Consider the following 13,438-nt stretch of genomic DNA (forward strand, 5'->3'; position numbering starts at 1 on the left):
GGTTACGGACCGTTACATCCTACACTTTAAATTCTACTTAACTAGCTCTCTGCTATGGAAATCATCAGCAAGGACATGTATCAAAGACAGAAGCCCATTGCTGCAAAGCTTAACCAAGCTATCAAAAATATCTAGATATTTCTCATTACTGCATGCTTTAAAAAGCTCTTAATAGTGACTATAACAAGCTGCAAATCCTGACCATGAAATCTTCCCTTTAAGTGCAAAACTTTAGTGCATCATAGATGACACCCTGCATTTCATTTCAGAGTTAAAATCATAAATGCACAGATACAATTAAATCTGTATGCCAGTGTGAGCGGTATGGAAAACCAGAACTTAACTGCACTCCACAAACACTAACAGCAAAGGGTTGTATCCAACATCAGCTATGCTAAAAGAAGACCCACTGAAATAAATCTAAATAAGTCATGTTCATTAATTTCAGTGCGTCTACTCTGAGTGTAACGAATGTGAGATACGTCCCACATATCCTTAAAAAAATCTGGACCCAGACTATCAAAGATAGTCCCAGACTATCAAAGCCTCAACCCCTATGATATATCGCAGCTTTTAAGACTTGCAGTGCCCTTTTTAAATACCTCTACTTTTATTTATTTATTTTATTTCAGAACTCATCTGCTGTTCTACATCAAAGTGTACGCGAGTGGTGTGCAGAAATAGAATATAAAACATAATACAGGTCATAAAGCAGTGTTAAAAGAAAACAACCAACGAGAATGAAAGACTGCATTAAAAATAGACTAATTTTGGAAGCCTTGAGAGATCTGTCTGATTTAAGTCTGCAAGGACACACACGTAGAGGCTTGGAGTTTTCTTTCCCCACAGATTCACCAAAGTTGAGAGATATACTGGCAGATAACCCACAGATATAAGAAAGCATAGCCATCATCTTACCATAGGGAGGACCCTTCAGTTCCAGTAACCTCTAAAAAGTCATATTCGTCTTCTAGTTGGAAATCCAGGAATACCAAAGCAATGGTGTCCCCAGGCTCTGCTAGAATGGTCCATGTGCAGTCTGCATTGTTGCTGTACTCCGAAGGATAATGGGGGGTCGAAATAATCCCACTCTGCCCCCGAAGTGTTCCACCACAGGCATCATCAGCTGAAGGCAAAATATGAAGTTGAATTAGAAGACGTATTCAGTTTGCATTTTCAGGCGAACCTATGTCATTCTCACTTCCTTACAGATTTTGTGATGTAGTTCTCCAAGCAAAATGGTTTGCACAGAAGTACATATAATACTGAGGCACTCTTAGTGGGTGGTTACCTAGGCCAATTTTTGCATGGAGGAAGAGGATGATGATGATGATGATGATGATGATATATGCAAATGGATGTGGAAATGGGTCAAACTGAACTGCCCCACCACCATCCCTAGGCACCCACAACTTAAGGACAAACTCCAGGCTCTAGTTTTGTAAGGTCTCGGAAGACCTGCTCTAAAACAATGCAGCTGGAGGTGCTTCATAGTGTGGGGAAGGCAGTCTGTGCATGCTTAGAAGCAAATTGAATATTTCTTCACACATATTCCAGGATCCAACTTTAGGGCTCATACAAACTTGTGCTTCTCCCTTGCCTAGAAAGCACAGGTCTGATTAGTTTCCCCTTGCCTCTCCACTTTCCCCTGGAAAACCGGTTCTTTAGCGACAAATCGGAGCAAACGCCAAGCTCAGTTGACATTTGCTCCAATTCAGCAGTAAAGATTGGGTTTCCTTGGGGGAAAGCTTCAGGGCAAGGGCTGGATGAGTCCTTAGTCTGCTCATTTGTGTTTCTGGCTTCTACAAGGTTGGGGGCTTTGTTGTAAATGCCATCAAGAAAGTATATCGCTCATCCCCACGGGAGGGCACAGCAAAGTGATGACAGTTTGCCAAAGCTGAAATATTATGTCTATGTGGTTCTTTCCGACACACAGTCATTTAGCACAAGGCAGTTCAGGCTCAAACGATACATGGCAGAAATGTGAGTGACCTTTCGCCCTGATATATTGGTTTGTTTTTAATGTAAAAATCCTTGGAGGTGATAGCAAGGGGGAGGGAATGCAGCTTGGAAGGGAGCAACAGAACAGATAGAAGAGACCAGGCAAATCTGGAAGGTGGGTGGAATCAGGAACATAGAAAGCTGTCTTATAGCAGGTCAGATTATTTGTCCACAGAGTCCAGTATTCCCTCCTCTGGCAGGCAGCAGCTCTTCAGAGTTTAAAGCCAGAAGTCCTTTCATATCACCAAATAGAACCTGATTCTTCTAATGGAATACACTGGAGACTGAACTGTAGATCTGCTGCAAGAAAAGAATGTGCTTTGCCACTGGGCATTAGGACCCTCCACTCGGGCATGGGGCTTTGAGCATTAATGCGTTAATGGGACACCACCCTCCACTGGGGCAAAAAACAAATTCTGCTTTGGAAAAAAATTCACCACTATTGTTCTTTTTGCAATAGCTTATATTCTGACATTCAACATAAACAGCACCCAAGGCAGCTTTCTCCATGAAATGGCTTGTTTTGTCCTTGTTTTTCATCACACCGGTTGTGGAGTTGGATGCAATGCTCATTTTACAGTCTATAATGTAAGCCTACTGTCCTTGGCTGAAACCCCTTCTCAGCCACAAGCTCACAAAACTAAGAACAAATAGGAGTGCAATGAAATCTGGAGTGTGCTTGAACATAGCTTGAAGGAAACAGTTCACAAGTATTCTATCAAGGTGGCAAAACACAAAAATACCAAGGCAGCAGCAGCTTTAATGAAAACAGAAGAAAAGACAAATGATTGATTTAGCTATCTGCAAGTTGAATTCTATATACAGTAATCTTGTATTCCACAGCATTTCAGAAGAATTCGGTAATTTGAGTTATCTCTTGTTGACATGTTGGACATTTTCATTTTTAAAACTTAATCTATTTAAATTTTTGACAAGTCACAGTCAAATATTTGGTTCTATTTAGTTTATTGTTGCTTATGCCATAGAGTGTGTGCATGTGCCAAGTGGTATATATAACTGGCAATTATTCGTAATAGCTCATGGCTAAAAACGACTTTAAAATGACTGATTCATGAATGTAATCCTTTCCGTTGCTTAACATGCATATTAAAAAAGAGAAAAGACCACAAGTCTCCCCCCTTTCCATATTTCAGAAATATATTATGTTAGCAACAAAAAATAATGCCTTCATTGCCATCAGTTGATAACAATTGTTGAAAAATATTAATTGGGTTCTTGTTCTGTAAGTATCTCACAGCAAAGTATCTCCAGTCCCCAGAGATAGGAGTTGCAGCATTTTCCTCAGTCTTTGAGGGCTGAAACAGGGACTGGGAGCAGGAGGGTGGGAGTTTTGCAAACACGTTAGAGCTGAACCAGAACTGAAAAACATATCATAGAATTGCAGAGCTGGAAGAGACCATGGCGATCATCTGGTCCAGAACTAGCAGCACCATTGCTCCTCACGCAAACTCTCAGCCCAAACAATAAACGCTTTATTGCCATTTTTCTGTCTACGAAGTCTGCTTATTTGGTGGGTGGCCCTGGGCCCCATGGTGATCTGAGCAGGGGACAAGACTGGCGCCCTTCTCACTGCTGCTTGTCCATGCTGCTGGCACTGGGTGGGGCCCTGCTCAAGGGGTGGGCTCAAGGGGTGGGAAGTGGGGTTATCCAAGGCTGGTGCAAGGGAAATTATTCTCTCCCTTCCTCCCAAACTCCATCATCTCTTCAATATCCAAGGCCTCATCCCCAAAGCATTAGGAGTTTGGCAATGAATGCAGTAAGGGAGGGCTGAGTAGTAAAGGATGATATAGGAACGGAATGGGTGCATTTGCTCACCTTTGCTATTAAACCACTATTAAAGGTAAAGGTAAAGGTACCCCTGCCCGTACGGGCCAGTCTTGACAGACTCTGGGGTTGTGTGCCCATCTCACTCAAGAGGCCGGGGGCCAGCGCTGTCCGCAGACACTTCTGGGTCACGTGGCCAGTGTGACGAAGCTACTCTGGTGAGCCAGAGCCGCAAACAGAAACGCCGTTTACCTTCCTGCTAGTAAGCGGTCCCCATTTATCTACTTGCACCCGGGGGTGCTTTCGAACTGCTAGGTTGGCAGGCGCTGGGACTGAGCAGCGGGAGCACACCCCGCAGCGGGGATTCGAACCGCCGACCATGCGATCGGCAAGTCCTAGGCGCTGAGGTTTTACCCACAGTGCCACCCACATCCCACTATTAAATCACTATTAAACCACTATTAAATCACTATTAATATTAGGGGGGTTTCCTCTAGTTCCAAGTTCAGTCTGTGATTATTGCTGCTTGTGTAGCCAAAACAGCACCGCCCACACATAAAAGAGAGGTATCAGCAGGCTGGGGGAATCCCAAGGTTTGCACAAGGACAGAAATACTGAAGGGGAAATAACCAGACCCAAAAACAGTGAAATGAGGACAGAGGCATGAAAAACCTGAATGGAGGGTTTTTCATGGACTGGAGTAGTTGGAATCCTAAACAAAAGTACTGTACTCCACACTGCAATGTTTTGCTGCAGGTCCCACCTCTAAATAAGCAACACACACACACACACACACACACACACACACACACACACACACACAAAGTCATTCAGTAAAGCTGACAGCATTTACTGTGCAGAAAGAGAACGGGATCCGTGGCTTGCCACAGGTTATCTTCCTGTACAAGCTGACTCTATTAACACAAAGCTATTAGAGCAAATAAAGTAGGAGGATCAAGGACGAAAAACATGGGGAAGAAGATAAAGGGAAGTGAAGAATTAATTTGACTTGCATTGTGGTAGTGTGTCACTTTAGGATGTTGGAGTGCCATCAAAAGGCGGCACTATTTATTGAGAAGGCGCCAACAAAAGCCTGTTAACTTTACAATGCACACTACAGAACAGCATTGCAGATGCGTTCGTCAAGGGGCTCTCTCCAGCTTTACATGGTGAACACCTATTTGTCTCAAGCAGCTTTAAAATCCAAGGATAAATATTGTCATTATATTTTCAAAAGACTTCTGGTTGAAGACACAGGTCATCTCCACTTGAACATTTACAGCACTGTTGCGTCAAACTCATCAGTCCTATATCCCCCCCCCCATACATCCACTCCCTGGGTGTCCTCTTCAAACTGAAGAGAGGGAAATATTTGCAAGGCCCAATACCATCTTTAGCATACATCAGTCTCTTATAGGCTAAGCCCTATACACTTCTCATTAGGGTATTGAAGCAGTTCATCAGATTGCCTTCCTACTTTAGGCAAAGCTGTTGTGATGTCATATGCTGCAAGCTTGCAACTTATGCGAATTTAACTTGCGTGCATTCAGCTTCAGGCTCTTGGCAAAATATTCTCAAAAAAATAAATAAATTAAAAGGGGGTGGAAAGGGGCCGGACATCCAGGAAAAAAGACTTCAGCAATCCCACATGCATTGCACCCAATATGTTTTTGACTATGCACAATTTTGGCTTTAGGCATGATCCCTGGATGTAAGTTGTGAGCTTACTGTACAGTGGTACCTCGCAAGACGAATGCCTCGCAAGACAAAAAACTCGCTAGACGAAAGGGTTTTTTGTTTTTTGAGCTGCTTCGCAAGACGATTTTCCCTATGGGCTTGCTTCGCAAGACGGAAACGTCTTGCAAGTTTGTTTCTTTTTTCTTAACACCGTTAATACAGTTGCGACTTGACTTCGAGGAGCAACTCATAGAACGCGGTGTGGTAGCCTTTTTTGAGGTTTTTAAAGACTTTGGTGATTTTTGAAGCTTTTCCAAAACTTTCCCAACACCATGCTTCGCAAGACGAAAAAAATCGCAAGACGACAAAACTTGCGGAACGAATTAATTTCGTCTTACGAGGCACCACTGTACATCTTTAAAAAATGAGTAAACATATTCATGAAGTATGCAAGCATAATTGGCTACTAAACACAATATCTAGGTTCACCATGAGTCAAGGCAGCCTGCTGCTGAACATCACCTACTGGGGAACAAACAGAGAGCTATTCCCTCCTTGCCCTGCTTGCCTGGGATAGCTGTTGGGTCGCTGCAGGAAACAGGATCCAGACTAGATGGGCCTTCAGTCAGACCCAGCAGAGGGATTTTAAAAGTGTACCTGTAAACCTGCACTGTTCCCTGCACTGTCCTTACCTTACCCCACAATGATTTGACAAGCTTTCATCTGCTTCTTTGGTTCTGCCATTTTTTCCTTCTCTAGACCAGAGATATCCAACATGGCGCCCTCTAGTGTTTGCTGGTCTACAGTTCCCATTAGCTCCAGACACAATGGCCAATGGTCAGGAAACTTGAGTGTTGTAGGAAAACAATTACTGGAGAGCAGCATGTTGGCTACCCCTGCTCTAGACTGATCCTTGGTCAAATCAGCAGAGCTCTCCTTTTCACAATATGAGACAGCTGGCTTGGTCCTGGAATATTTACCACAAGGGCATATTGTTACAATGTTATCTTGATTATTTCCCGCATAATCTGTGCCAAAGGCTTTGGGCTGAGATAATCCACAGCCCCAAAGGCCAGTCCAAACAGGTACAACTTAAGACACTTGGTCCAAAAGATGCTCAGGATTTGGCATCTCTGGAAATGTAATGTTGGTAGGTATATTGAGGTTTATGGTGAAGCACTAGGCCACATTGTGCAGGAGAATTCTTGCATCAGTATCTTATTCCCAATACTTCAAACAGTCTTAAAAAGAGGGGGAGCCACAAATAGCACTCAGAAGCCTGAATAAAGCTTGCAGATCATCATTTGTCATCTGGAATTGAGGCTAAGTTTGGAGCAAGTTACTGGGTGTGAATAAAAGCTGGACACAAACTTAAATGCTCCAGCAAGGGAGATTCCCAAGGAGGTGGGATCCACTGAGAACATCTCTTTCCCCACATTTGCTGCCTGAATCTAGTACATGGATAGCATCATTAAGAGGAATCTCTCTGTGCACCTTAAAATATTATAACGGTATGCAGCAGAAGGAAGTGATCTTTAACAAACTTTGAGCCCGGGTTATGATATGGCTTGGTAGAATCTTGGTTTCTGAACAATTCAGCCACCATCTCAATGAGCAGGGCCTGAAATGACTGCTGTAAACTCCAGGAGGAAAGACGCTCTCCTTCACGCCAACTCAGATTTCTTATGACCATCTGTTGCCCAACTGTGTCAAGCCGGTGAGGCAAACACATTGCGTAAGTACAAATTGCATCCCTGTGTGTGACAGCTGGTACTCGGGGCAGAAATAACCCAAATCACAATTCTGTCTGCATTTTGAAAAGGAACAAGCCAAACTGGCAAATAATTGCTACAGCCACTTGGGGGACAGGAACTGTGTCTGAAAGCCATGGACATGTGAGTTTCTTAATCACTTCTGTGGAGTCCATTATGCATTTCCCCATGTGAGGAAGGCTAGAGGTTCAGCAATGAAGGTTCTTTTGCTGACAGGCCCTGATCCTAACAGGTGCTTCAGTGACCTTCAGCCTCCTCCCAAGTAGCCTTGCAGGGCACTTTGGCTCTGAAGTTTCTGCCTGGCTTATTGCCTCCTCTACCCCTGTGGTTCTGGGTGAGACGAGAGTAGTCCAGGAATCCAGGCAGATGATGTGAGGCAAGGCTTCCTTAGGACAAGGTCTCCTCAGGAACATTGGCATTATGTAGATTTGCTGGAGAGTCCTGCTCCTCTTGCTCCTCCTCTGAGGACAGTTCAAGTTCAAGGTATAGGCAGAGTTCAACTGTGACAACCACGATCCTTTACTGGCCTTCCAAAAGCCCAAGTTCCATTTAGAACAGAATGAGTAATAACAGAATTAGTTTTAAGTATTTACTGTATGTATGTCTAATGCTCAAGTGCTTATCATAAAGTACCTCAGGAACCCTTCCAACAGCCTTCTAAGGCAGGCCAGTGGTATTCTCTCCATAATTAGGGAGACACTGAAGCTGAGAGGAATAGTGGTTAATTTGTGGCTGAGGCAATCTTCTTCAAAACCAGGGGCTTTCCAGATAACACTCTGCATTCACTGAACCATTTCCAGCATCCTCATCTGGGTAAATCAGACTAAGTTTCTGGTACTCGTGATATCATGATCAGGCCAAAGTTGTGTGGTTATCATTCTCAAAATCCAGAACTAGAATGTGTTCTCTCCATCTTAGGATCCCTAAGGTCAGTTGCTGGAGCCAGAACAGCTGGGTTTCAGCTGGCATAAGGCATTGCTCTGTCAGGCAGGCTGGGGCAGCTTCTAGAGTTTATAGTATATTTGACTTGGCCAAACCAGAGGCCTCTTGCTGCCTGCCATATTCACAGAGGTGGATGCTACACACAGCCCCATCTCCTTCTGTTGTGCTGATCAGTGAAGAGCAGAAAGTCAGGTTATCAGTCCACATAGTAGGCCTGCCCAATCCAGAGGCTTCCCAGTGCTTGTGAATCGATATGTTTTAGACAGTGGAAGTTGTTGTGCAGCAGCATTCCCTTCCACATCTGAAGAGTGCTTTGAGGTCTAAGCACACATGGTCCCAGGTAACGCACCAAGATAGGTCACAGCCCAAGGCTATGAGTTTTGTAGTTCACGTTCCTGAGGCCTGGATGACATGACTGTTGACAGACAATTTAAGAAACAGGACAGCAGGAATACTGATGACAGAGACAATGTGGATTTTTTTTTTAAAGGCCCCAATTAAAGAGTCGATTTTCCATCCTGAAAATCATTTCTCCGTTAAATTCTTCATGGAAATCATCCCACGGCACTCTCTCTGAATAAAACCATTATGTCAGACCCGATACCAAAACAGTATAAACCAGCTGGTTCCTTTTCTGGAGAATTATCCCCTTTGTTCTTGAAACTTTAATTAAAAAATCCTTTTAAAATATTAAGAGCTTCTAGCACTACTTGTTAATATTTCCCCTAATTTGATGAGCTTATTTTTAACTTATTATTACAACATATCAAAGTGCCTGTCAAGAGCCCAGGATTAATAAATAAATAAAAACAAAACATAAACACACACTTTGTGCACAGCGCATTCCAAGCAACTGTTTGAGTTCTAATAGGCCAGGGCACTTTTAATGAGATAATGCGTATTTGATATGCTTAAAAAGCAGCATTACAAATGTTCTCAACTCCTTCGGCTGGCTTCCTGAATCTGTGCTCAGCTGCCAAGTGGAGTCATAAACCCATCAGCTCCGCTTAAATTCAGCAAACTAACTAACAAAGGGTTTGGGTGTTTTTCACTTAGCAAGCTTTGCCTATGTGGCGGGAGGAAGGTTTTGTGTTTTTTCTACTCCTCCTAGAGCATGGAAGATGGTGTGGTGGCATCTCTATTCACCATGAGGGCAATGAGCCATGAGAGGATTCAAATGACACACCTCTCAAGAGCTGAAGATCTTTGGAAAGTACAGGTATTTGGAGAGAGTGGGTAAATTTTGTAGAGGTTCGGCAAAACAGATATATTTGTTATTGGGCTGGTTCTGTATCCCTTTTTTGTTGACTGCTTCTACTTCTCCTCCTAATGCTTTGCAATTATATGCATGATCACCCTGCAACAGGTTGACAGACATAATATTTTAATTATGGTTTTACTCTGGTGTTTTCCCCTTGGATGCTTGTAACTTCAGATGCTGTCTCATCCGCGTATGTCAGCTCTTTTCTGCTGATCACTATTACCTATGGCTAAGTTAAATTGAACTGAAGGTGGCAAAGCAATCATATCAGCCACACTTGATTTTAGAATTCTGTTTGCAGGACCTTAGGAAGACAAGTTGCTACTTGTCTTATGCTGACTCAGGCCATTAGTTCATATAGCTCAGTACAGTGGTACCTTGGTTTTCGAATGTAATCCATTCTGGAAGACGGTTCAAGCTCTGAAACAATTGAAAACCAAAAACTCAACAGCTGACAGTTAGGCCTCAGGATCTTGCACTCAATGGAAGCCGTGTGGCATGTTCGACTGCCGAGGTGTGTTTGAAAACTGAAGCATTTACTTCTGGGCTTACGGTGTTCAAAAACTGAAATGTTCGTCAATGGATACGTTCGAAAACCAAGGTACCACTGTACTGTCCTGGATCTTGCTGGATGAAGAACTTGAACTTGGATTATGGTTTCTGCCAGCATCTTTCATGCTCAGATAAGTACAGTGCAGATCAGCAAGGTGAAGGGTTGAAGGCACAGCAGAACAACATAGCTAAGCAAGCTAAGACAGTGACCCAGTGAACAGAACACCCCTTGCTCTTTGCTTCTAAAGAATGGGACGGGCACAGTGCTTTTAGACTGGGGAAGCAAATGGGCACTGCACTGAAAGAACTGGGCCTTAAATGAATGTGGGACTTAACTCAAAATTACTGGCAAGTGGTGTTAGACAGCAGCAAACAGTTGCTGCCTATAATAGGCTATGAGGATATTGAAACTTTTCCAGATTTATTTTTGATGCATTTGATTTTAAGTAAGCTGGCACAAGAAAAGTGCAGCTGGAAGGGCATCCATAAAAGATGATGGGGGGGGGGATGCAGGAAAGGTAGGGGAGATATGGCTCCTCAGGAAGGGAGACCCTTACTTAACCTTAATTGAATTCCTAAGCAAATCCTCTGCAAGTCTACTCAGAAGTAAGGCCCATTCATTTTTAAAGGGCTCACTCAAGTATACACAGGACTGCATCTTCAGTATTTCAGCATTGATTTGGGAGTATTAATATTTAGTTGCTTTTTAAAAAGAACTGTAAAATGAAAAGACTTTGCAAACTAGAAGAAAAGAAACTTCTTGTTTGGGAACAACAATGTGTTGCTTCGGAGTGGGAGAAACAAGTTTCTTCAAACATGAGCATCCCGCAAAGAGGCAACAAAGAACAGCTGCTGCCTATGTTAAGTTAAGAGAGTGACCTCCCCAAGAAATCCTGTTGATTTTTTCCCCCCAGGCAAGCTGACATTAGGAGGAGCCAAGGATCACAGAGAGGTGAACTGAAGTAGCAGTTAAGGTGAATTAAAGTGAGCAGAGCATAAAAGAAAATGAGAGGGAGACGGAAAGACATTGCTGACAGGTAAAAGGAAGCGGAAGGTGAAAAAAGAAAGGAGAGAAATGTTTGAAAAGGTAAAGAGAATATGGAAGAAGGTGCAAGGAAAGAAGCTAGAGGCAGACAGCTGATGATAGAAAGGGTTGGGGGAAGGGGAAGCAACAGTAAATATAGCAGAGGAAGAACTGAGAACATGCAAGAAGGCAAAGGAGAGGAAGGTGAGAGGAAGGGAAAAACAAAGGCAAGACAGGTAACAGAGGACAAATACTTCAAGAAGGTAGATGGGGAGGGCAACCGCCATCTGGCCAGGCAGGGGGTGGGGGCAGGAGGAGGGGGGGAAAAGAAGGTAGATGGAGAAATGGGCACCAGCAGGAGGTAGATCAGGCTTCCTCAAACTCAGCCCTCCAGATGTTTTGAGACTACAATTCCCATCATCCCTGAACACTGATCTTGCTAGCTAGGGATCATGGGAGTTGTAAGCCAAAAACATCTGGAGGGCTGAGTATGAGGAAGCCTGAGGTAGAGGAAGAAAGGTGGTGAAAGTTGCAGCAACCAAAAAGGTGATAGAAGGTGCTTTTAGAGGAGGTCTTACAAAAAAATTGGTTAAAAGAGAAGTATTTTACATGACGTTATTTTAGCTCAGTGGTGATCAGGACAGGTTGCTTCCAGCAAAGTTATTTGCTCCTTGCCCTCACCCTTTTATCTATTTTGTGGGTTTGTTTTTTGTTTTGTTTTTGCAAAATCATAGAATCATGCCCATTAATACAGCAGCTCTGAAAATAACATGAACAGGGTTTCCCCTGGAGAGAGAGGAGAAGCATGCCTCTGGTTTCTCAGGGACAGAAGAAGCATGCCTCTGGTTTCTTACCCTGGAATGCTTCCTAACTGGCCCAGGAAACGAAATACCAACCCATCACTTCTCAAACTGTGCAATGGAAGATGTCCCATGCTCCAGCCCTTTGTGCCAGCTGTCAGTGCTGTGGGCCAAAGGACCAACCCTCTTTCATTTTTTGGTGCATTTCTTGCCCTGCTTTTTTTAAAAAAAATCCTCCTTCCACTACGAAACAAATGATAGCCATAACTCAACCAGGGAGTCTGTGCAGTTGAGGGATTTATTACTTCTTTTAGCTCAGAGCTCGAGAATCAATTGTGGCATAATGGGGCTTCCACGCCAGTGCTGACAATGCTGCAGCAGCTGCACCCACAAAAATGCGCCTCCGGGGAAACGTTGGGCCTCTGTATACAGTGAAGCCACTTTCAGCAAGACCTGCACTGGTTACAGCTGGGTGCCACATCTCTATCCATTTTTATTTATGATTTGAGGCTTCCAACTGAATGACCATAGGCAGCAGGACACTGGATCTGTCTTTCTCCCTACATGGTGATTCTCATGCATCTGAAGCTTCAACCATATGCACACTTTCCTGGGAGAAAGCCCTACAAGACACAGCAGCCCAATGGGTTTTTAAGGAAGCACGCACCAGCTTGTGCTGTAAATAGCAGACCATGTCAATGACAAGACAATTCTGGACTCGCTCAGTGAAAGGCATGATAGGTTGTTACTATCAACTTATTGACCTGCTTGGCCCTTTTAACAATTGACCAGCAGTTTATTAGGATCTCCATTATTCTTTTCTTTAGCAGCCCTGTTCCCCATGTCAGTAGAGTCTTCCTCCAAGGCAGGAGCTTTCAAACTTTAAATCTTAAGAGAATTCTTTCCACATCTAAAGACTCTTGAGAGCTGCAGAGGATTCCAAAAACGTTCCACTCATACCCTACTTCACACAACATGGGATTAGGACAGTTGGCTTCATTGCCATCCTGTATTAAATTCACATCCTAAAACACACCTGGCACTCCCTACACCTACTTTCACACAACGCGGGGGGTGGGGGGAGCTGTCTTTCAGGGAAGCTTGTCTACCATTACTGATCTTCTAATTAAATAACCCCTGACATGGTCTGAGGAACCCCAGGTTTCCCCAGCAAGAATGCCTCCAAGGAAGAACTGGGTTGCACTCTTGTTTTATTTGAGGCAGCAGTCTCTGTTGGGGAAAGGGTCTGTGGTGGCACAGCTACAGTGGGAGAAATAACAATGGGTTCCATGCCCAGGGTGCAGTAAGCAGAGTCATTTAATTTTAGGTTGGTGTCTGGAAGGGCAGGTCAGCAAACAGGAATCCAGTTCCAATATGCACAGGCAGACACAGCAAAAGGTCAAGTTCTAGGATGGCCAGAAAGGAGGGGGTTCCAGAAATGCTGTCAGACGAAGCAGCGGTCATGTCTCTGATGGGCAGAACCAGGGAAGTTGGTAGCACCATGCACAGCTCAGAATGGAGATGGAAACCAGAGAGCCTTGACTGGACTGATAGCAAACTCTAAATAGGTTTTTGGCCAATCACGGGGGCTTACAAGTGCTGTGTGTAGGGCTTTGAAAGCCCA

The 13,438-nt window shown here is 43.8% G+C and overlaps 1 protein-coding gene across 2 annotated transcripts in view; it reads right to left on the minus strand.

The window, feature by feature from the left end:
• Nucleotides 1–13,438, minus strand: part of CSMD2 (CUB and Sushi multiple domains 2) — a 477,324-nt gene that overhangs the window by 323,221 nt on the left and 140,665 nt on the right. For both annotated transcript variants that reach the window (XM_028738980.2, XM_028738982.2), the window contains exon 5: nt 919–1,126. In XM_028738980.2, coding sequence (XP_028594813.2) covers nt 919–1,126 — 208 coding nt within the window. The remainder of the gene's footprint in view (nt 1–918; nt 1,127–13,438) is intronic.

The sequence above is a fragment of the Podarcis muralis genome, chromosome 7 (assembly GCF_964188315.1).
Source record: "Podarcis muralis chromosome 7, rPodMur119.hap1.1, whole genome shotgun sequence".
NCBI lineage: Eukaryota > Metazoa > Chordata > Lepidosauria > Squamata > Lacertidae > Podarcis > Podarcis muralis.